The 23,396-nt window shown below is 59.9% G+C and overlaps 1 protein-coding gene across 4 annotated transcripts in view; it reads right to left on the reverse strand.

Annotated features, from left to right (window-relative positions):
- Positions 1 to 23,109, reverse strand: part of SYNJ2 (synaptojanin 2) — a 91,771-nt gene extending 68,662 nt beyond the window's left edge. The window contains exon 1 of one of the 4 annotated variants that reach the window (XM_051855211.2): positions 22,755 to 23,106. In XM_051855211.2, the coding sequence (XP_051711171.2) occupies positions 22,755 to 22,884 (130 nt within the window). In that variant the 5' untranslated portion in view covers positions 22,885 to 23,106. Of the gene's footprint in view, positions 1 to 22,754 lie in introns of all 4 variants that reach the window. The other 3 variants (XM_008263731.4, XM_070073332.1, XM_070073331.1) reach the window with 3 other exon arrangements.
- Between the last annotated feature and the right edge of the window lie 287 nt (positions 23,110 to 23,396).

The raw sequence follows: 23,396 nt of genomic DNA on the forward strand, positions 1-23,396 counted from the left end.
AAGTGAATGAAGTCATAAACCTCATGGGGAGCCAGAAGCCTCCCGCCCTGACACTGGCAGGCTTTGCTGGCGGGTGGGGGTGGGGAGGGGTGGGGGTGGGGGGGGTTCCCGGCCGGCAGGGTCCCTGGGGAAAGGACTGAGACGCCACAGTGACACCTTGCCATCAGCCTGCCTGGGAAGCAGGGCAGCGGGGAAAGAGAGCCCGCAGGTCTCCGGAGCTGTAGCCACAGACACCATGAAGGAGGGGCTCGGTCGGCAGGCCGCAGTGGGTCCCCGGGCTGAGCCCAGGGCCTGCCTGCGGGACTGTGCGGCTCCTGGAGGCTGCAAGAGGGAGCAAATCCTTCTCCCAGCTTCTGCAGCTCCCAGGGGGAGCTGTCTCTGCCCCCCCACCCCGCCCTTTCCCCGCCCCTTCTTCCTCCTCTGTCTCACCTCTTCCTCGCCTCCCTCCTCCAAGTTTTAGGAAGTGCACTGCCCACCTCACACCCCTCCCAGCTGAGCAGGGCTCTTAACCCAGCACCAGGTCCTGGGGATTAGGACCCGGGGCCCCACCCACTTCCTGTAGCCCCCAGGCCTCCTGCCCTCGGCCTCCCTTGAAATCTGATACCCAGAGAGAGCCATCTGGTGCAGGTCCCAGATGCAGGAGTCCCAGAGAGAGCCACCTGGCATGAAATCCCCTCTCCCTTGGGGACACGTCCGCCCCGGTTAGCACTTTCCTCTCCTTGGAGATAACAGAACAGTGCTATTTCCTTGAAGGCGCACCAGTTCTGCACAGGGAAGAACCCCCGAAGGGCAGTCCCCTCCAACCCTGACTGAAGACCCCCAGACCTGCGCCTGCATCCAGAGCAGGACACGGTTCAAAGGCGCTGTGCCTGCGCTGTGGCATGCGAGCCAGCTCCACAGCCACCAAAGCCACCGATGCCAGGACAGCCGTAACCAACCAGGGTCTTCTGTAGCGAGGACAGAGAACTCTGGGGGCCAGGTGTTCACATCCGAATCTGTCCCCAGGAGCCCCTGGCTTTGCCTGAGAAGCTTTGTGACTTACTCCAAAGAAAAAACCTGACCAAGGCCAAAACTTTAAAAGGGGGGCGGGGGGCAGCACCCCGTGGCTCACTTGGTTAATCCTCCACCTGCGGAGCCAGCATCCCATATGAGTGCCGGGTTCTAGTCCCGGCTGCCCCTCTTCCAGGCCAGCTCTCTGCTGTGACCTGGGAGGGCAGTGGAGGATGGCCCAGGTGCTTGGACCCTGCACCCCATGGGAGACCAGGAGGAAGCACCTGGCTGCTGGCTTCGGATCGGCGCAACGCCGGCCATAGCAGCCATTTGGGGAGTGAACCAACGGAAGGAAGACCTTTCTCTCTGTCTCTCTCACTGTCTATGACTCTACCTGTCAAAAAAATAAAAAGGTGAGGCAGGGTCGGTGCTGTGGCATAGCAGGTTAAGCAGCCGCCTGCAGAGCCAGCTTCTCATATGAGCACTGGTTTGAGTCCCGGCTGCTCCACTTCTGGTCCAGCTCCCTGCTAATGCAGCCAGGGAAGCAGCAGAAGATGGCCCAAGTGCTTGAGCCCTGCCACCCACATGGGAGACCCAGACGTTGTTCCAGGCTCCTGGTTTCACTTTGGGCCAGCCCCAATCATTGTGGCCATTTGGGGAGTGAATCAGTGGGTGGAAAATCTCTAACTTTGCCTTTCAAATAAATAAATAAATCTTTAAAATATTTCAAAAATAACAAAAGGTGAGAAGGAGGAAGACGCACCTTCCCGCCCCTGCACCTGCTCCCAGGCCCCGGAGGAAGAACTCTGCGTGCAGTCCTCCTGGGAGATGGACCTGCTCCCTGCCTCACAGGTGGAAGGCCGGCCCTGTGTCTGCCGGTGCGAGCAGGGGCAGGCCCGGGGCAGACCAACAGCAGCTCTCACTGAGAAACCCGACACAGTAATTCTGACACCCACAGCCCCGCGAGCCCTGGTACCCGCTTCTCTGTGAACCACAGAACAAGGAGGCCTTGTGCATTCAGTCAACCATGCAAATAAACCTGCACAAATAAGACCCAGATAGGAACCTGCAGAACAAAGGGATGAGCTCCAATCCACCCTCCGGGGGTGGCAGTGTGACCCCGAGAAGCTGTGGACACAAAGCTGCCCGGCCCCGCGCCTTCACAGAGCACCGTGTGGACAGCTCACCCCTGCTCTTGGGAAAACTAAACAAACACAAGTGGGGGAAAAAAAAGGACTTCTCATGCTTGTATTTTAAAAACAATACCCGACAGGGCCACCTTCTCCCAGTGGCCCTGTGACTTATTGACCCCGAATGAAAACAGCTTCACCCCTGACTCCTACAACCTTCAGCTCAACACGGCCATGGCCCTTGTGGGCACTGGGCTCATGCAGCTTCTACCACGAACAGACTCACGCAACAACCAGGGACGGCTTATGACGGAAAAACGAGCTCTCGCACAGGCCCTGGGGCCCGCGGCCGGAGGCAGGTGTGGGCAGCGCCCCACTGCCCACGCCCGGTGCTGGACAGCCAGCCTTGGCGGTCCCCGACGCACAGCTGTCACTCCAGCCTGCCGGTCCATCACGTGACCACGGTCTCACAGGGACGGCAGGCACGCTGGATGAGGGGCACACCTCAGTGTTACAGCTGAGCCATCCCCGCCTCTAAGCGAGGGCCCAGGGCTGGCACTGTAAGCCACCCCCGGGACTCCCGGCACCCCATGATTCCAGCTCCTGGCCCAGGCACTTGGAACCCTGCCACCCACGCGGGAAAACCAGGTGAAGCCTTCTGGCTCCTGGCTTCGGCCTGGCCCAGCCCTGGCTGTCGCGGCCATCTGGGGAGTGAACAAATGGATGAAAGGTCTCTGTCCCTCCCTCACTCTCTGTAACTGCTCCTTTCAAATAATCTTTTCTTTTTTTTTTAATTTATTTGACAGGTAGAGTTACAGAGAGAGAGAGACAGAGACAGAGAGAAAGGTCTTCCTTCCGTTGGTTCACCCCCCCAAAATGGCTGCTATGGCCAGCACCGCGCTGATCCGAAGCCAGGAGCCAGGTGCTTCTCCTGGTCTCCCATGGGGTGCAGGGCCCAAACACTTGGGCCATCCTCCACTGCCCTCCCAGGCCACAGCAGAGAGCTGGCCTGGAAGAGGGGCAACCAGGACTAGAACCCAGAGCCCATATGGGACGCTGGCACCGCAGGTGGAGGATTAGCCAAGTGAGCCACGGCGCCGGGCCATCAAATAAATAAACCTTAAAATAAGCAAACAAGGATACATCCTGCAGGACTCAAGGTCAGGACTCCACCGTGTCTCTGGGGACACCACTGAGCCCTTGCCACGCGGCCCCCTTTCCACGTGGGGGCATGCCCCTGGCTAGCAGATGGGCGCTCCCAGTTCTTCCCAGCTTCCTGCTGGCCACTCCCCGCAGCCACTCCCAGGACACAGAGTCCACGGCCACCCTCGCTGCCATTGGCCACCTCCAGGCCAGACCCACATCACCCCGCACCCTGCCCGCTCCGCTCTGCACTGCGTGTTATCTCCAGTAGGTCTGCAGGAAGAAGAAGCTATCTCCTGCTCTCCAAAACAGAGCTCACAGGTGCGATGTCAGCCAGCACCAGGCAGGGAAAAACTGAACACAGCCGTGGCAGGGGCTGGGGTGGCCCGAGGACACGGGCCTCCGGCAGAACGGGTTCCGTCACCACCAGGCGGGCGCCCGGCAGGCTGCGCTCTGGGAGAAGCGAGGCCCTCCCACCGTCGGGTGCTGGCAGCCAGCCCCAGGTTATTTTAAGCTCTGTGTAGGATGGATGCACACCTGTGCAGCCTGTACTCGGCCTGCCCAGTCGCAGCTTCCGGCCCCCCAGGCCCCCTCCCCCATTCCCCTATCTGCACTGTAACCCCTGGGTGCCCCCAGTCCGAGAATCACTGTCCCTCGATACTTCGATGAATCCCAGACTCACATCACACCTTTCATCTGTACACACTGCAGTAAGAATCCCTGTAAGACAGGGCTTCTTGTTTAAGATTTATTTATTTATCCGAGAGAGAGCTACAGAGAGAAGCGGAGAGAGAAGTCTTCCATCCGCTGATTCACTCCCCACATGGCTTCAACGGCCGGAACCGGGCTGACCTGAAGCCAGGAGCTTCTTCTGGGTCTCCCACTTGAGTGCAGGGACCGAAGCACCTGGGCCATCTTCCACTGCTCTCCCAGGCACATTAGCAGGGAGCTGGATCAGAAGTGGAGCAGCCAGAATTTGAACTGGCGCCTATACGGGATGTCGGCTTACTACACCATGGGGTCAGGCCCAGCAAGGGTTCTTTTTAAAACTGTAACCTCTGGGGTCAGCGCTGTGGCGTAGTGGGTAAAGCTGCCACCTGAAGCACCAGCATCCTGGCTGCTCCACTTCCAATCCAGCTCTCTGCTATGGCCTGGGAAAGCAGTGGAAGATGGCCCAAGTCCTTGGGCCCTTGCACCCATGTGGGAGACCTGGGAGACCTGGAAGAAGCACCTGGTTCCTGGCTTCGGATTGGCGCAGCTCCAGCCATTGTGGCCAATTAGAGAGAGAACCAGCGGATGGAAGACCTCTCTCTGTCTCTGCCTCTCCTTCTCGCTCTGTAACTCTGAATTTCAAATAAATACATCTTTAAAGCAAACAAACAAAACTGCAACCTCAGGGCTGTCCTTGTGGCCCAGTGGGTGAAGTCACTGCTTGCGTCGCTGGCATCCCCCACTGGGGTGCCAGCTGGAGTCCCCGCTGTGCTGCCTCCGATCCAGCTCCCTGCTAATGCGCCTGGGAAGGCATTGGCCCCTGCAGTCTATGCGGAGACCCAGATGGAGTTCCTGGCTCGTGGCTTTGGCCTGGCTCAGCTGTAGCTGCTGCAGCTTTGGGGAGTGAGTCAGTAGATGGAAGATTGATTTTCTCTCTTTCAAATAAAGAAAGAAAGAATAAGCATTCAAAAAGGCCCACCACCATAATTGCTTCATGCACGTATTTTGAAGGCAGACTGAAAGAACTCAGGACGTGACTGGATTGGGACACCCAGGAAGGAGGGTCAGAGATGACGTCACAGGTGCCACCTGGGCAGCATCAGCGTGATGGTACCAGGGAGGGCAGGGCTGGGTGGAGACAGTCTGGGGGCAGCGTGGCACGGATGCACATGCGTGTTGGCCCTGCCCGTGGTGCTGGCACAGAGCTGGGCACAGCCGAGTCTGGCAGAGTTGCCCAGCACACAGGGGGTCTTCAATCCTAGCATCTGGGTGGGGTGTTTCAAGGCCAGGGACACGGATGAGAGGGGACACAGACTAGGACATACACTGGGGGGAGATGGACGAGAGGAGGCCCCTGTCAGAGGACCCAGCAACCTGGGGTGACTTTCCCGGACATGCAGTGGCCAGGAGGGCAGGTGAGGGCTTCAGCGAGAATCTGGCGACCCGGAGGGCAGTCCAGTCATGTGAAGAGTGGAACCTGGACCCAGCTGGGAGGGAGAAAACACGGACCGCTCTCCAGGGAACTTGCACGTGTACATGCACACTCAGCACAGCCATGGACAGCACGTGTGCTGGGTGCCTGTGTGAGCTAATGCGGTGCATACATATTCACATGCATGTAGTGCCCACGTGTGTGGGTGCCTGTATGAGCTCACACGTGTACGTGTTCTGTGCATATGCTCACATGTATTCTCAATGTGTGGATGCATGTGCGTGCTCATGTGTGTTTACAATGTGCATATGCATGTGTGCTCACCCGTGTTCCCAATGCATGCTTGTGTGTGCTCACCCGTGTTCCCAATGCATGCTTGTGTGTGCTCACCCATGTTCTCACTGTGTGCATGCACGTGTGCTCATGTGAGGAGCAGGGAAACCAGGAGGCCCCTGGAGGGGCAAGCAGGGTCAAGATTTCCCTAAGATGGGGCAACACCAGCATTAAACGCACGTGCAGGCAGAAACAGCCGACAGCCGAGTTGGGATGGGAGGTAGTGGGGCCAGCCTTAATCACCGCAGCCCATCGTGGGGGGTGGGGCAGGAGCCGGCTCTGGCCCAGAGGTGGGGGTGGAAGAGGTAGTTCGGGGAGCTGGGGGATGTTCCCCCCTGCAGGCAGTGCCCCCAAGAAGCATCATCGGCCAGGAGGGAGGTCGGGGAGCTGGGCTGGAAGAACGAGGGCCAAGTCGGGGCCGAGGGTAGGGCATGAAATTCCCACTCAAGAAGTGGGGAGCACACATGGCACAGAAACACCAGTGGGCTTGGGGGTCCTGAGCTGCCCACCAGGCCCATCCCACGGCAACAGGACGCATCCAGAAACTTCTAGCAGCTCAGAGGCAGGTCCGGGTGCAGAGAGTGGGAATGACCTGGGGCTAAGGCTTTGCCCAGTGGATGGGACCAGTAAGGGGGACAGGTGGACACAGACAGGGCTGGTCACTGGGGCAGATGGAGAGGACGCGGGCCAGGGATGGCACGTGAAGGCCACAGCCACGAGGTCACAAGCCCAGCAGGGCCCAAGATCCAGCGATGGGTGATGAGGAATGAGTGACCCGACAGGCTGGAGTGTCTGAGCAGGTCAGGGAGGGACAAGGGCGTGGTCGGGCCTGGGAGGGGGTCCCGTGTTGGAGGGAGGAGGCCAAGGGTACCAGGAATGATACAACAAAAGAAGGAAAAGCCATGCAGAATCTGACGGCAGAACAAGGAGGGAGGAGACGGAGGCCAGGCTCTCCTGACTTGGGCCCAGGGCCCTTCCTGCCCGGGAATGTGGCTGGGGGATGACTTTCCAGTCCTGTTTCCCTGGTAACCTGGGAAACCTCGTCTGCGCTATCGACAGCACGGCGTGTGGCAAAGCCAGCGGTGAATGCAACAGCTGTCTGGGCTGACACAGGGGGCCATGTGGGCACCTGCTGGTGGGCCTGAGCTTGGCAAGACCCCGGAAGCACCCCCTCTCCAGGTCCAGGGGAGGGCAGGCAGGGCCCACCAGGGGTTGGAGCCCCCTGACAAAGGGGCTGGTGGGGAGTTGCCACTCCCCTGGGCTGTGGCCAGGCCTGGCAGGGGAGCTCCAGGCCGGCAGGCCGCCAGCCCAGCTCAGCCATAGGGCAGGCGGCACGTTTTTCCCTTCGTCACACTTTCCATGGTCACTGCCCCGCAGAGCCCCGCCCACGGGTCCGGCAAGCAAGGAGGTCCAAGGAGCCAGGACGGCGTGTGGGCACGGCACCAGACCGTCTCACATTTCAGGGTCTTGAGAGGACAGACCCAGGCCGACCAAGGTCAAAGCCTCCCTCCTGGGCGCTCCTGCGCTCAGTTCAGGCCGGCTGCTGGCCACGCCTTCCCGAAGCAGCTCTTCAGAAAGAAGGTGGCTTTCCCGGGCAGAGAGAGGCTGTGCACGGTTGCTAAGCAAAGCAGAAATCAAAACATCTGTTTGGCGCCCAGAGCCAACTGGCCGGACGCGGCAGCAGGCTAAGAAACTTCCCTGCCTTCCGGCTGCCTCGCTCCTTCACCAAAAGAAGCCAGGCCCCACCCAGGAGCTGCGGGGGAGGGAGACACCCAGGCAGCAAGACCGGAAGCAGAGGCCCTGCCTGCCGCCAGCCCCCTGCTGCCGTCACAGCCCAGCCGGGAAAAGCCCAGGAGGAGCTGGAAACCCCCGTGGGAGGGGTCTGCCCTGCACCTGCCGCCCCCCTGCCCAGTACTGAGCCAGGCACCAGGCCCACGGAAAGGCTGGGGCTGGAGGGCGGGACCGGCCACGGATCTTTGAAGCGGAGTCTTTTTTTTTCCTTAAAAAGGCGAAATCTAAGAAACCAATCTGTATCTAAAAAACAAAACAACAAACTGGCACTCCGCGGACCAACCCGTGGGCCCTCTCTTTAGACCTGGAGGCAGTGAGTCACGGCCACACCCCCAACCCGGGTCTCACACGGGGCTCCGTCTGCGCCCCACCCTGCCGGTACTCACCCCTTCCCCACCCAGCAGACCCCTCTGTTTACTCCCAGTGCCAACGCAGGGGCACAGGCGGGGCCTGGCGGCTGGCGCCTTCCCAGGTTCCTCACACTCCTCCACCAGCCCTGCTCCCGGGCTCCTGCCTGCACAGCTGGGTCTCCCTGCCTCTGTGCCTCCTCCCACCGCCCACCGATGCCGCCCAGCAGGACGCTGGAGGAGGGGTGGGTGCAGAAGGAGGGCAGAGCAGGGCAGAAGCCAGACGAGGGGAGTGCTCAGGGAGTGTCGGGGTGCTGTCACCGGAGTGGGAAGCCCTGGTGAACTTGAGAGAAGGCTTTGGAGGAGGGGGAAGGCAGAGGTGGCCCCGTGCAGCGGGGGAGCGGGGCAGGGACAGGAGCCTTCCTGCACGGGAGAGATGGCGACTGGCCTGTGCGGAGGTGGAGGCAAGGGGAGACTGAACAGGGTCTAAGGGGTGAGGCAGGGGGGCCCACGGGCAGGGAAGAGCAGGGAGCCTGCCCACTGAGACACAGCGAGGGCAGTGCACACAGTGTGGACCCAGGCAGGCCGAGTGCCCCCACACTGCTCCCCTTTGCTCCAAAGGCATCAGGCGGGACCGCCCTCCTGGAGACCACAGGAGCCGTGCGATCGGATCCCCAAACTGCACCAAGGACCCCCGATGAAACCCCAATGGGCAGGGACAGGAGCAGAGGGTCGGGGGCAGAGGAGGCGGGAGAGAACAGGTGGAGAGAGGGTGCGCAGGCAGGGAGAGCCGTGCACAGGATCAGAGCCAGAGAGGAGCGAGATGGTGGTGGTGGTGCGACGGGCAGAAGTCAGGGCTGCAGACGGATCTGATGGAGCCAGGAGCACTGGGTGGGGGAGGAGGGGAAGGGGCAGGGGGCCTGGGGACGAGGGACAGGCATCGCGCTCACTCCTTGGGGACAAAGTCCAGCATGCGAAGTCACGCTTGGCCAGGAGGAGTCGGGGTGAGAGGCCAGCAGCCTGGGTGGAGCAGCCTCTGGGTGGGACCTCACCCAGGATTGAGACCCAGGGGTGGGGAGACCCAGGGGTGGGGAGACCCAGTGAGCCAGAGCTCAGGTTTGCAATGAAGACAGAGGCGTGGCTGTGAGGAGGGTGGCAGCGACATGAAGGCAGGTGCTTAAGAGGAGCCCTAGGCTGACGTCATGGCAAGGGACAAGGACACTCGCCCCAGCTCCAGCCACCACTGCTGGGAAGGGCCCGGCTGGGGGGAGTGAGCGCGATGGTAGACGCACTCCAGGAGGAGGGGGCTCAGCTGGGACACAGCCCAGGAGGCTGGGGGAAGAGCGCATGGAGGGATGTATCCCACTCCGTATTTTAACCAAAATCCAGGAAACAGGCTATCACCCTTCTCTCAGGCCTCTCTGGTTTTATTTGCTGTTGCTTGGCAAGAAAACCAGCAAGAGTGAGGGACCTACGTGGATCTGTTTGCCCTGAGCTGCTTGTCACATGAGCCCCAGGACGATTCTGCCCCAAAGCCTCCTGTCTGACAAACACAGTGGCACCTGGGCTGGGAAGCCACCACGTTCAACACCCCCCCCCCCCCCACGCACGCAGGCAGGCCTGCTCTGTGACTTTTGGGGCCTCTTTCTCCTTTTTCCAGGAACTAAATGCACCTGCTTGCTTACAGAGAGCCCGAGTAGCATGGGGGAGGACATCCCCAGCCCCGCTACCCTTTACCAAAGGTCAGAGGCCACCTCCCAGATGACCCTCACTCCTGTAGCCCAGCCACAGGCCGCCTGTCCCTGACACCTGCTCCAGACTCCTTCCGGGGGCTCCAGCCCCTACCCCTGGCCTTTTCACACGGGGATGCCCCACCCTCTGTGCACCCCCTGCCACTCCCAAGCCTGCCCAGGCATGACTCTCGCCTGGAGCACCTGCACCCTGTCTTGATGGCCCCAGCCCTGAGTTTGCATCGCAAGGTGCCGGCTGGAAGCGAAGTGGGCGTGCTCCCCAGAGGGCGAGTCTGAGTCTGAACTGGGCTTGTCTGGCAGCCTGTGGGGCGGACCCAGAAGCCCAAACATGAAGAACCCACGTCTCATGGGAAGGGGATGGGGCTGGGGGAGGGAGAAAGGCAGGAGGACACAGCTGCAGGGCCAGTCCGGGGTGGGGGGGAGCAAGCCGAGGGCACTGTCACCTGCACCCATGCTCTGTGTCTGCAGGAGGAGCGAGACTCAGCCTTTGCCCACCAGCACCCCTCACACAGACACAGAAGGCAGGGGTCCTGAGCAGTGTCTTACCCCTGCAGCGAACATCTGCCCCCAGGGGACACTCTCACGGCAGGTCCTTGGGATTTAAGGTGGGGGAGAAGCTCGGACGCAGCCAGGACCACACACACTGCCCTGGACGCGGAACAGCTGGCACCGTCCTGTGGGCACGTGGGGCCTCTGGCCCAGCGCTCTCTGAAGATTCAGCTGAACAAAGCAAGAGCCCTGGCAGGGTCACCGATCAACGGCACCAGCAGCATCTGCTGCACCTGTACTGCTCACTCCCCCACTGAGTTAAATGACTATGCGTCTGTCGCCAGGCCTTCACTCTGCCGATTTGGACAGACTGCCTACGCTGGCTTTGCACACACCTGCTACCTGCTAGATCAGCTCTACCCTTGTGGCTCTTTCTGAAAAATCTCCCAGGAGAGGCTGGTATCAGGGCATAGTGGTTAAGCCACCAGGCATGCCATATCGGAGTAGTGGTTCGAGTCCCAGCTGCTCTACTTCTGATCCAGCTCCCTGGTAATATACCTGGGAAGGCAACAGAAAATGACCCGAATGCTTGGGCCCCTGTAACCCACGTGGGAGATCTTGGGGGAGTCCCAGGGGGCTCCTGGCTTCAGTCTGGCCCAGCCGTGGCTGTTGTGGCCATCTGGGGAGTAAACCAGTGGATGGAAGACCTCTGTTTTTCTCCTTCTTCCTTTCCTTCTTCCTCTGTCACTCTGCCTTTCAAATCAATCAATCAGGCCAGCGCCGTGGCTCACTAGGCTAATCCTCCGCCTAGCGGCACGGGCACACCGGGTTCTAGTCCCGGTCGGGGCGCCGGATTCTGTCCCGGTTGCCCCTCTTCCAGGCCAGCCCTCTGCTGTGGCCAGGGAGTGCAGTGGAGGATGGCCCAGGTGCGTGGGCCCTGCACCCCATGGGAGACCAGGAAAAGCACCTGGCTCCTGGCTCCTGCCATTGGATCAGCGCGGTGCGCCGGCCGCGGCGGCCATTGGAGGGTGAACCAACGGCAAAGGAAGACCTTTCTCTCTGTCTCTCTCACTGTCCACTCTGCCTGTCAAAAAAAAAAAAAAAAAAAAAAAGTCAAATCAATCAATCAATCTTCTAGAAACAGGAAACCAGGGCCAGAGTTGTGACATAGCTGGTAAAGCCATTGCCTGCGATGCTGGCCCACATATGGGCACTGGTTCATGTCCTGGCTGCCCCACTTCTGATCCATCTCTCTGCTAATGGCCTTGGAAAAGCAGCAGAACATGGCCAAAGTGCTTGAGTTCCTGTCACCCATGTGGGAGACCCAGATGAAGCGCCTGGTTTAGCCTGGCTCAGCCTTGGCTGTTGTGGCCATCTGGGGAGTGAACCACTGGATGGATGATCTCTCTGTGTCTCTCTCTTGCTCTCTGTAACTCTTTCGGATAAATAAATCTAAAAAACAAACAAGCAAACAAAAACCAGAAAACCATCTGGATCAATCCTTCACACTGCGACAAAGCTCACTAAGCCTCCTTTGATGCCAGGTAGAGGTGAGAGGGGTACTGAGACACACACAAGCTCCTGGCTGAGTTTCCTGGTGCTGATGGAACGAAGTGGCCCTGGGGTCCCAGAGGCTGCAGCCCACCACGCAGGCGTCGGCAGGGCTGTTTTCTTTGCCTCTTGTAGCTGGTGTCGGCCCCAGCTTTGCAGAATTCTAATCCCTGCCTCCACGTGACCTTCCCGTGTGTGTGTGTGTGTGTGTGTGTCCTTAGAAGGACTCCAGCATATTGCAGTAGGGGCCCACCTTGCTCCAACATGATCTCAACTCAATTTTTTTTTCTTTTTACTGGAGAGGTAGGGAGAGGGGAAGGGAAAGAGAGACACAGCCCATCTGCATCTGCTGGTTCACTCCCCAAACGTCCACAATGACCAGGGCTGGAAACGCCATGCACGACCCCCATGTCAGAAAAGGAACCAATTATCTGGGCCATCACCTGCTCCCTACCAATGTCTGCATTGGGAGGAAGCTGGGGTCAGGAGCCGGAGCTGGGAAGTGAACCCAGGCACGCTGATGGGGGTAGGGCTGTCCTGACCCCTAGGCTAAATGTCCAGCACCTTCCTGTACAAATTAACTACTTCCGCTCGAGCCCTATTTCCAAGTACAGGCTGAGGATTCCCCAAATACCTGCAGCCACAACTGTTTTGGATTTGTTTTTTGGATTTTGGAATATCTGTCTATACATAAGGAGCTATACTGAGTCTAAACACAAAATTAATCTGTATGTCATACACATCTTATTCAGCTAGCCTAATGGTATTTTAAAAAAATATTTATTTGAAGGCCGGCGCCGCGGCTCACTAGGCTAATCCTCCGCCTTGAGGCGCCGGCACACCGGGTTCTAGTCCCGGTCGGGGCGCCGGATTCTGTCCCCGTTGCCCCTCTTCCAGGCCAGCTCTCTGCTGTGGCCAGGGAGTGCAGTGGAGGATGGCCCAGGTGCTTGGGCCCTGCACCCCATGGGAGACCAGGAGAAGCACCTGGCTCCTGGCTCCTGCCATCGGATCAGCGCGGTGCGCCGGCTGCAGCGCACTGGCCGCGGCGGCCATTGGAGGGTGAACCAACGGCAAAGGAAGACCTTTCTCTCTGTCTCTCTCTCTCACTGTCCACTCTGCCTGTCAAAAAAAAAAAAAATATTTATTTGAAAGGCAGAATGACACAGAGAGAGGAACACACACACACACACACACACACACACACAGAAATCTTCACCCACTGGTTCACTCCCTAAATGCCACAGCCAGGAGTCAAAAACCCCATTTGGTTCTCTCCCACGGGAGGCAGAGACTCAAGGACTCGAACCATCATCTGCTGCCTTCCGGGCACATTAGCAAGAAGCCAGACCCGAGGCAGAGTGGCTGGGATGTGCAGCAGGCACTCGGATGTGGGATACCGGGGTCCCAAGTGGCAGCTCAGCCCACTGCTCCACAACGCCCACCCCAACGGTGATTTTGCACAACATTTTTAGTGCACCTGTGTTCTGAGACCTCCCACGTGGGTCAGGTGTGGACTATTCCATCTGTGCCACCATCCACAGATTTTAGAGTACCTTAGATTTGAGATTTTCAGACTGGGGAGGCTCAGGGGTTAGGAAGGAACATAATTCAACCCACACCCAGGCGGCTGCATTTGTGGGGTGGATAGCAGGAGACACACAGGTAAACGCAGACACAAGGAGCCCTCAGCGGTAAGCGACAGAGACAGCGGGTGCGTGCTCCAGCCACAGTGGTCAGCAGTGTCCCTTCCCTGGGATGAGCGCTGACTGAGGGAGCCAGACAGACACCTGGCAAAGAGCAGGAGGGCGGGGCAAGTGGGGGAGGGCATAGGAGAGGAGGCTGGAGGGACAGGCAGGGGCAGGGCACCAGCTGTGGGGGCTGCTTGGGGTGGGGCTGGCGGAATTCCCTTGCAGTGAGGGGGCGGGGCTTAGGGAAAGGCAACTCTGGCCTGGGAAGCAACTGAGGGTGGGTGAGGCTGCCAGGAGCCAGAGTGGGGGGACTAGGGCCAGGAGGAGCAGAGGCGCGCGGGCTCCAGATGCCCATGACCTCACCCGCTGCGCTTTCTATAAAGCTTGGGCTCTTGGCTGGACCAGAGAAGAACTGACACTGGGTCCACGCTCCCACCCAGAGGCCTCTGTTGACCTCAATGGGCTGGGGGAGTGAATCTCTTACTGGTTACTGAGCCTCAGGGGGGGTTACTGGTTTTGATCTGTTGACATTAAGCTCGGTTTATGAACTCACTCGATCCACTGAATCCAGTTCATCAGCTCCAGGGGTTAGCAACATTCCTCCCCCATCCCCTCCCCGTTGTGTGTGGGCACACCCATGTGTCTGTCCATTTCATGCACACACACATACCTGTCCACCTCATGCACACAGTGTCCGTCTGTCCATCTCATACACACACACAGTGTCCACCTCATGCACACAGTGTCCGTCTGTCCATCTCATACACACAGTGTCCATCTCATGCACACAGTGTCCATCTGTCCATCTCATGCACACACACAGTGTCTATCTGTCCATCTGATGCACACAGACATATCCATCTGTCTACCTCATGCACACACATGTATCCATCTGTCCATCTGATGCACACACATGTATCCATCTACCTCATGCACACACACATGCCCACCTCATGCACAGTGTCTGTCCACCTCATGCACACACACGTATCCATCTGTCCATCTCATGCCCAGTGTCCGTCTGTCCATCTCATGCAGTGTCTGTCCATCTCTCTCACACACACACACACACACACACACACACGTGTCCGTCTATTCCTGTCCTGGACGTGATCATGTCACTCGGGATCCCTCAAGCTCCTGGACTTCACCTGCATCCCCACTGCAAGGCCATTCAGGAGGGAGACACTGAGGGCAGGAAGCAGGGGACCCCCGCGGGAAGGCCCAGCGGCAGTGAGCCCACCTCCGAAGACCACACCCCCTGGCATCGCCTGGCTAGTCTTTGCTCTTGGTCTATGCTGTCCTTGAAGGCAAGACTCTATGCAGTCCTCAGTCACCGCATTTTCTGACGGCCATGAACCAGAAACCTAGAAGGCAGGGCGCCCCCGAGCCAGGCACACACTCACCTCCCTCCAAGGCTGCAGCCTCCCGGGGCGGGCGATGCCATCCCACTGCTCGCACATATGCCTTAGGGAATCTGCTCCATGGTTTAGGGGTAAGCACAAACACCCCTTCCACAGTGGGATGACAACCGTCACCCCCCCCTCCCAGCTGAGGGGATCCCGGTGGGCCTGCCCCCCAGGGCAGCCGGCAGCCCGTGCGGAGCCTCGTGGGAACCAGCAAGGGCCTCAGGCAGCCTCAGACCCACGGACTCACAGCCGAGGTGGGTGCGGGGTGCTCCTGCCTGCCCAGGAGGCCCAGGCTTCTCCCGGGCTCCTGTCGCCAGCACTGTCACCAGGTTTAACAGCCTAATGGTGACGGTCCCTCTTCCCCTGTCCATGAACAGCAAAACTAAACAGGAAAAGCCAAGGCCTGCTGCTTCTGGTTAAAAGCAGCTTCCACGGCAGACAGAACCCCTCGGTCCTCACCCCCAAACCCTCTCTCTAGGGTCTGCCTGGGTGGGGGGCGGCAGGGGGCTTTAGGAAGGAACAAGGAAGATCCTGGGAGTCTGTGCTGGAGACAAGCGTCATGTGCGGTTCCCTCCTTGCAGCTCCCCTGCTGCTCTGGTGTGGTCTGGCCCCGCCCCTCTGTGGGTCCCAGTGAAGAGAGGCAGACACCACTACAGACCTCCTCACAGGTCCAGGGTTGGGAGGGCAGGAAGTCATTTCCAACGCAGGTCCGCAATATCCTCTTCTTTATCCACACCATTTAAACAAATGCAAACAATCCCCATTGTCGACTGGGACAGACAGGCAGAGCTGAGGACTGAGCCAAGGGTGACAGCATGCAGCTGACCCCCCCAGTCCCAGGGCCCAGTGGGGGCCCCCACCCCCAGCTTTGCCAAATCAGACAGCAGGAGCCGGGGAGAACTGGCTCCTCTTTGTAAAGACAATGTTTCCCACGTGGATAACAGCTGTGATGCATTGAAGCTCACAAGGCCCAGTCAGTCGGGACCCACCAGTGGAAGAGCCCGTGCTCCTGGGACACACAAACTCTCTCCCACGTGAGCCACAGCATGGTCACCAAAGGCTTGGTGTTAAGGATGTTCAGTGGTGGCCGGTGCCACGGCTCACTAGGCTAATCCTCCACCTGGGGCGCCGGCACCCCGGGTTCTAGTCCCGGTTGGGGTGCCGGATTCTGTCCCGGTTGCTCCTCTTCCAGGCCAGCTCTCTGCTGTGGCCAGGGAGTGCAGTGGAGGATGGTCCAAGTGCTTGGGCCCTGTAACTGCATGGGAGACCAGGAGGAAGCACCTGGCTCCTGGCTTTGGATCGGCGCAGCGTGCTGGCCCATGGCGGCAATTTGGGGGTTGAACCAACAGAAAAGGAAGACCTTTCTCTCTCTCTAACTCTGCCTGTCCAAAAAAAAAAAAAAAAAAAAAAAAAAAAAAAAGTTCAGTGGCTTTAAACAATGGCTACCAAGCAGCCACAGACTCAGCACAGGTGACCACGCCTGGATAAACACCTTACTCTGCTCCTTCTTGCAAGTTTTCTATTGGTTCCGGGGAAGGGGCAGGGTCACAGAGAGATGCCCTCGCCTATTTTCATTAATTCATAAGCACCTGATAAAAAACGTACAGTCCCAGAGTTCTAGGTTTGGCTGGGACCCCAAAGCCATCCTAGATTTTAGCTTGCCAGGTTCAGATTTCTGGGGAAAGTGAGTGATGGTATCTTGGCTTAAGCCTTTCCCTGAACTTGAAGCTAAAGACCCAGGGAGTAGAAAGGGCAACATAGTGGCAACTTGTTTCCAGATTAAGATCCTGGGGCATGGGGAGGGGTGGGGGTGAGGAGCAGCTTCAGGAGCCAGGGCAGAAGGCAGAGCTCCTGTCCTGCTCTGGGAAGCGCAGCCTCCCAGCCCCAGCCCAGGCTGGGGGGGGTGGGGGTGGGGGTGTGACAAGCTTCCCAGGTCGGGCGGGGAGCGTTTCCTGGGCACATCAGTTGTGCCCCCGCCCCGCCACCAGCAGCCAGCCAAGGTCCCCGCCTTCACCTGCCAGGAGGAGGGAAGAAACATGACGCTGCCCCTGGAACATTCTAGAGTCAGGCCTGGGGAAAGGGAAGGAAGTCGTTTGCAGTTTGAGTCAAGATGACTTCCACCACTGGTAATGTTGAAAGGAAAATTCCTTGGGCCAATTACATTTAGCAGCATTTATCTGAGTCACAGGCCGGGCTGCTCCCAGGGCTGCAGCAGCCTCAGATCTCCAACCGCCCCTGGACAGCCTGCTTTTTGGCAGATTGGAGGCACCCAAAGCACCTGATACAGCCCAGGCACCCTGTTACGGCTTAGCCTCGGCACCAGCCGCCCGTCGCCCCATCCGCTCACTGGCTACGGGCCTTCCGCAACCAGCCACAGCCCGGTCACCGTGGCTACACTCCATGTTGCTTTGGTCTGTCGGGCCCAGTGCAGATGCCCGGTACAAACCTACGGCCACCAGCCTTGCACCACCAGGGAGGCGGATGGCAGAAGTGGTACAGGAGCCTGTGCAACCCTAAAACCCGGCCATTTTCCAGGCTCGGGACTGGACCAGCCCTGTCCTCGGCTGGGTCTGAGCATCAGCCATGAAGCACCTGCCTTTGTGCCCCCCCCCCACTAAGCTCCACATCCACAGGGAAGCAAGGGGCGCCCCCACGCTGCGTCTCACCCCTGCTGCCCTGAGCCAGCTGCACACCTGCCAGGAAGCAGGTCCGTCCAGGGTGGGCATGGCTTCACAGCAACACACAGAGCGACCCGAGGAAGAGGCTGGATGCTGTCATGATGGTAATGAGTTCCAAGAGGCAGGGAGTGGCAGCCCCTTCCCCACCTCAGGGTTGGCCCGGCCTCAGGCAGGCAGGGCAGGGAAGAGTGGGCACTCAGCGCAGACCCAAGGAGCGCCAGCTCCCGTGACATCCCAGCAGCCTAGCAGGAGAGTCCCGCATCCCCCTCGGAGACGAGATTAAGCCAGGATGAGACAGTCACGCTCACCGGCGGGCCTCGCCCCGCACGGAGGCTGGGCTGATATGCTCCTGCCTGGGGGCACTCTCAGAACTCAGGGGCCTTGTGAGCGAGTGGCACCCGGCCAGTCCCACACACCAGCAACCACGGCCCACAGGACCCATCAGGTGCCCCCAGCCTTCCCACACGGAGCCCCGGCTGAGACAGGTGCAAAGCCCGGCTCCGTCCACACACCTGGCAGAGCCCCAGAATGAGCTCATGGGGCAGGTGGCTACGCTCCCCTAGGGCACCCCAGCACCCCCCAGGATGAGCCCACCTGACTCCTCACCTGTCTGGCAGGTCTCATGCTCAGACGCCTGTCCCCAGGGTACCTGGGCTGCCGCTGGCATCGTGCAGGGGTGTGTGTGGGGGGACCAAGCACCCCAAGGCTACCCCAGCTGCCAGAGGTGCCGGGACACCCACACAGAGCAGCCCCCAGCAGGAGGCGTGTCCTGCCCTCACCACCAGTGGCTGGAGGTGCACTCATTTTCCCAGAGATCCGAGGAGGCCCCAGCTGAGAACCTCCTCTCAGAGCAGCCCCAGCTGGGTCTCCAACTGCGCGTGTTACTCGCCTCTCCCCGCCCCCAGCAAGCCGCCCCTTCCCTGGCTGCAGGTGCCTCTGAAAACCCCAGATAAGCAGATAGTGGGACGGGGCGAGTCCTGGTGTACGCACACACACATGCACACACACACACACAGGGCTTCATTTCCCCCTCAGCACGAGGCCTTCCCGACCACGCCACACTCCAGGGCCATCTCCATCTCAAAAGCCCTGGCTCTGGAGGGCACAGCCATGCTCCTTCCCATCTCGGTGCCTCAGTTTCTCCTCCAGGTGCAAACGGAGCTCACGAACACCGGCTTCATGGTGAGATTACAGCCGAGTACGTAAAGCATGCGGCACGGCACTGGGATGGGTAAGGGCTCCACTAAATGCTGCTGTTATTATCGAGTGGATCCTGAGTCTGCTGGAACCAGTTAAAAATCCCAAACAGCTTGCAACACCTGGAACCAAAATGGGCTCCCGCTTGGAGACCCTCCCAGAGAGACGCGTGCACAGCTGGAATCTGGGGTGGTGGGCAGGCACACGTTTGAAGGTTTCTCCAAGAACGAACGGCTCACCCATGGGAACAGCACCCCAGCCTGCCTTCCCAGCCCCACGTGGGTGCCGCCTGGCAGCGGGCCAGCCCCCCCCCCCCATCAAGCCCTGCTCAGAGAAGCTGAGGGACCCCAGCCTCATTTCCAAGGTCTTTCCCAAGTCTGAACCTGGGTCAGTTCACTCAGGGCTTAGAGGGCCATTCAAGCAGAAAGAAAACAGAAAATTCTCCCTGTCCTCAGGTGGCAAGGCTGACGGGGCCCAGCCATGGGTCTTCAGCAGCCAAAAGTCACAAAGGGGAACCTGAGCCCAAAGAACACTCTAGAAGCAAGATCGTGGAGCAGGCCCTCCCCATCCTCACCCCTGCCCCATCCCCATAGCTGGAGTGCCAATGGAGTTCTGTACCCGCTTTGTCAAACTATGTTTAAATTCCCAATCAAGCTAGCAACCTGCTAATAAGCTATGTCCCAGCCCCGACCTGAAGCGCACCTGCACGGCTCACTGGAGGGCCGGGTCCAGAACGTGACCAGCATGGAGCTAGCCCTGGCCCAGTGTCCTTTCCTCCACCACTGCCCCCGCCTCGGGCCCACCTGACTTCCTATCACCTCTGCTCGGGGCGTTGGGCACCCACAAATGCACCCCTCTAGTCTTACATCCATTCCCCCATCCCTGCCGCTGGCTCCCCCATACTCCAGCCTGGGGGGACATAGCACCACCTGGCAAGATGTGGAGCCAAGATCTTACAAGCGAGTTACAAACATAACAGGAAATGCACACACTAGCCCAGCTGGTGTTTGTGGAAATACCACGGCTAGAAAGGGGTCCGAGCCCAAGTCACGGAGGCCAGCGGGCCGGTAGAACCTGGTAGAACCTGGGTCACTGTCCAAGGGCCCCCAGGCCAGGAGTCTGGCACTGCCACCTGGCCCTACCTGGGCACCCACTTTGGTCAGGAGAACTCATACAACAACACTCCCAGGCTCTCTTCTATGCTGTCAATCAAATCAAACTTCAAACAGCTCCACCCACAAAGCCTGAGAAAGTGACCAAGGCAACAGACAGTTCAGACCAAGCCCTGCTGGGCTCCAAGGCCATCTCGCCGACTCAAAGCAAACTCCAGGCAGACCCAGCAGCTGGGAGAACCCTTCCCGCCTGAAGCTCAAGGTAATTTGGGGGTCACTAATTAGCTTAATGAAATCTCAGTGCATCTTCCCCACCCACAACGCCCCGCCCTGCTGCGGGTTCCCAGCAAACTGAAAGGTGCCCCCCCCCCCACACACACACCCAGGTGCACACACAGGGACACTCTGGCAGCCTGTCCCTGGGGTGTTTGGAGAGTGGTGAACTTTGGAGCACTGACACGCACTCTGTAAACAGATGGAATCCATTAGCTGTGGCCCAGATCCTGCACCTGGGCCACCCCAGGTCCACAAGAGACAGGGAAAGACAGCAAGCAGGTCCAGTGCACGCGGGAGAAGACGCTGAATGCCACCTTCGGATCGTGGGCAAGGGGAGCCGCTCCAGCCACAGCTTTCCACCGACGCCGGAGAAGCCCGCGCCACCCATCCAGGGAGCTTTCCAAGAATTTCCACAAAGACCTTTGGAAGGGCTGCGGCGATGTTTGGCTTTGCTGCCTCCACAATTCCTGCTCTTACTGAGCCACATAAAAGATTCTCCACTCAATTCTTTAAAAAGCCGGATTTTGGAATTGTTCCTTGCACCACTCCTGCTGGCAGGAGACCACAGGTGGAGGCCCCAGGAGGACAGGAGGGAACTGGTGAGAGCGGGCAGCCCAGGGACTGTCCTTGGGGTGCAGCCGGCTAAGCTGCCGCTTGCCACGCTGGCATCCCATGTCAGAGTGCAAGCTCCAGTCCTGGCTACTCGGCTTCCAATCCAGCCTCCTGCTAATGCGCCTGCGAACACAGTGGATGATGGCCCAGGTACTTGGGCCCCTGGCACCCAGGTGGGAGACCAGTTCCTGGCCCAGCCACAGCCAGAGCCGTCATCCGGGAAGTGAACTAGCAGATGGAATCTCTCTCTCTTTCTCCCTTTCTGGCACTCTGCCTTTCAGATAAATAAGGATTTCAACATTCAATCGATCATGGATCACCAGTTTTTCCTAAAATCGCAAGCCGGCTCGGGACACCTGAAGGAGTAGCTGAGTGCCTCTGGGAGAGGCATGCTTCCAGCTTACGGCTGACCTCAATCTGCAGCAAGAGCCGCAGTGCGCAGCCGGGCAGAGGCTGCAACAGCCCACAGCCTGCCTTGGGCTCCCAGGCCAGCCACAGTGGAAAGGGTGAGAGGTGAGAGGTGAGAGGTGAGAGGTCACGGTCAGGCCTCCAGCTCTGCAGGCTGCCACAGTGTAAAGAGAGATTGCAACCTTCTAGACACAAAAGCATTCATTCCTAACCTTGTCAGGGAAAGGAAAGTAACAAGGTTAGCTTTTTGTAACACACATGGGAGCCTTAGGTTCAAAGCCATTCTATCCAATAATGTGAAATGTAGGACATTCTCCGATAGCAGAAGGCTTCCTGTGAGATTCCTTCTCTGGACCAGCAATGCCATCAAGTGTTGTAGCTGCTTTTAAAAAGTAAGCTTCACGGAAGAGAAAAAAAAATCAGCCTGAGTTCTACAGAAAGACAAACGCTGGGTTAGGCGCCAGCACTTGAGCCAAAGGCAGGCCAGCTCCTCTCGCTGCGTCCTGTTCTGGGAGCCGGTGCCCAGCAACATCGCCCTGTCTCAGCGCAGGCTCCATTTCCTAATGGAACACAGGCATTATATTACTTTCATTAATCATTTCAGAATCTCCACTTCTGAACATCTACAGTCTTTTTTTTTTTTTTTTCCAAGGGACTTCCAATGTGCACGGAATGCTGCTGTAATCCCCAGGGCACTTGCACGTCTTGGGTGAAGCCCCAGTTTCGAGCCGTGAAATTCATCTCTGTTCTGATAAACGCGGTATGAAGCAGCGACGGCTAAACGGGAGTGGAAAGTTCTGTGGTTTCCCTGCAGGGCCACGCCAAATGCCCAAACTTGGACTTTCAAGAGGGAGCACGAATTGGAATAATCTGATAATAACTTAATCCACAGCTCTCCGCACACTTTTGAGGCTGGGAATACTGGAGACATTGTTTCCGTGGCCAAGTGGCTGAAAACCAGCCAGGTCCCCGTGCGTGCGCGCCCCCAAGGGTCCAGGAAGACGGGGGCCGGTCCTTCCAAGCGCCTTACCCTGGCTGGAGTCACCGCACAGAAGCGGGAAAATACCAGCCTGCCCCGTTCCCAGTGTCCCGGTCCAAAGCGCCAACAGTCGGCCCCGATGTCCTGGCTTTTCTCCCACCCGGGCCGTCCTCATGAGCGTCAGCCCCCAAACCAGGGAGGCGGGGACACGAGGGAGGCAGGCAAGCCGTGCCAGGCCGGGCCGGCACACGTCCGGTGGCCCCGCACATCTGCGACACGGGCACAGTAACAGCTCCTCCGTGGAACTACAAACTCGCGAGCGGGACGCACAGCGCTGCCCCAAGGCTTCCGCAGCCCGCAGGTGACCCGCACCGACGCCGCCTCCCCGCACGCCCCCGAAGCGGGACCTGGGCTGCCAGCCCCGCACGCAGCAGCGCCCGCGCCCCTCGCCCACGTTTCCACGCCAGGCAGCGGCCCCTCGGAGCGCATGGCTCCAATGATCGTCCCCGTCTCCTCGGGGCTGGCGCCCGCGCGCGAGCCCACCCCAGGCAGTGGCCACTCACAAGCGTACAGGAAACCGCGCCAGGCGCAGGGTCGCCGGCTCCCAAGTCCTCCCACCCGGGGCGCTCAGGGCAGCGCCTCGCGCCCCGGACCCCGGCGGGACACAGCCCCGCGCGAGCGCCGCCAGGGCTAGGGACGCGCCGGTGCCCTCGGGGCCCGCACTCACCCAGCGTGGCCACCGTGCCCGCCTCGAAGAGCAAGCCGTCATCGCGGCCGCGCGCCTCCAGCAGGACGCTGCTGTCCCCCGCCGCCGCCTCCAGCCGCCCGAGCAGCCGCAGCCCCTTGCTCAGGGCCATGGGCGCCGGGAGCCGGCGCGCCCGCCACTTCCAGGACTTTCACTCTGCGCCGCCGCCGCCGCCGCCGCCCGCCCGGCTCCTCCCGCGCCGCCCGGGGCAGGTGAGGCCGCTCCCCAGGGCGCCGCGCTCCCCCCAGCGGCGAGGCAGCCGCGTGCGGCCCGGCGTGGGCTCCGCGCGCCCGGGCTCGCGGCGGAGTCGGGCCCGGCCCGGCGGGGAGGGTCCTCGGCGGCCGGCGGCCGGCGGGGGACGTGCCGCACATTCCTCGGCGCGGAGGAGGCCGCCTCGCGCGGGGCGTGCCCGGACGCCCGCGGCCTTATATGGGCAGCCCCGGGCCCGCGTCTGCTCCAGGGACCCCGACCCCGGGCGGCGCGCGGACGCGGGACGCCGGCCGTCTCTGCGCCGGAGGGGGTTGCGAGGGGACCTACCCCCTCACCTGGCCGAGGCTGAGCGCGCGTGGCCTCGGGCTGTCCCCGGAGTCGGACCCGCAGGGAGGCGGGCTTACCCGGAACCAC

This window comes from Oryctolagus cuniculus, chromosome 5 (assembly GCF_964237555.1).
Source record: "Oryctolagus cuniculus chromosome 5, mOryCun1.1, whole genome shotgun sequence".
Classification (NCBI taxonomy): domain Eukaryota; kingdom Metazoa; phylum Chordata; class Mammalia; order Lagomorpha; family Leporidae; genus Oryctolagus; species Oryctolagus cuniculus.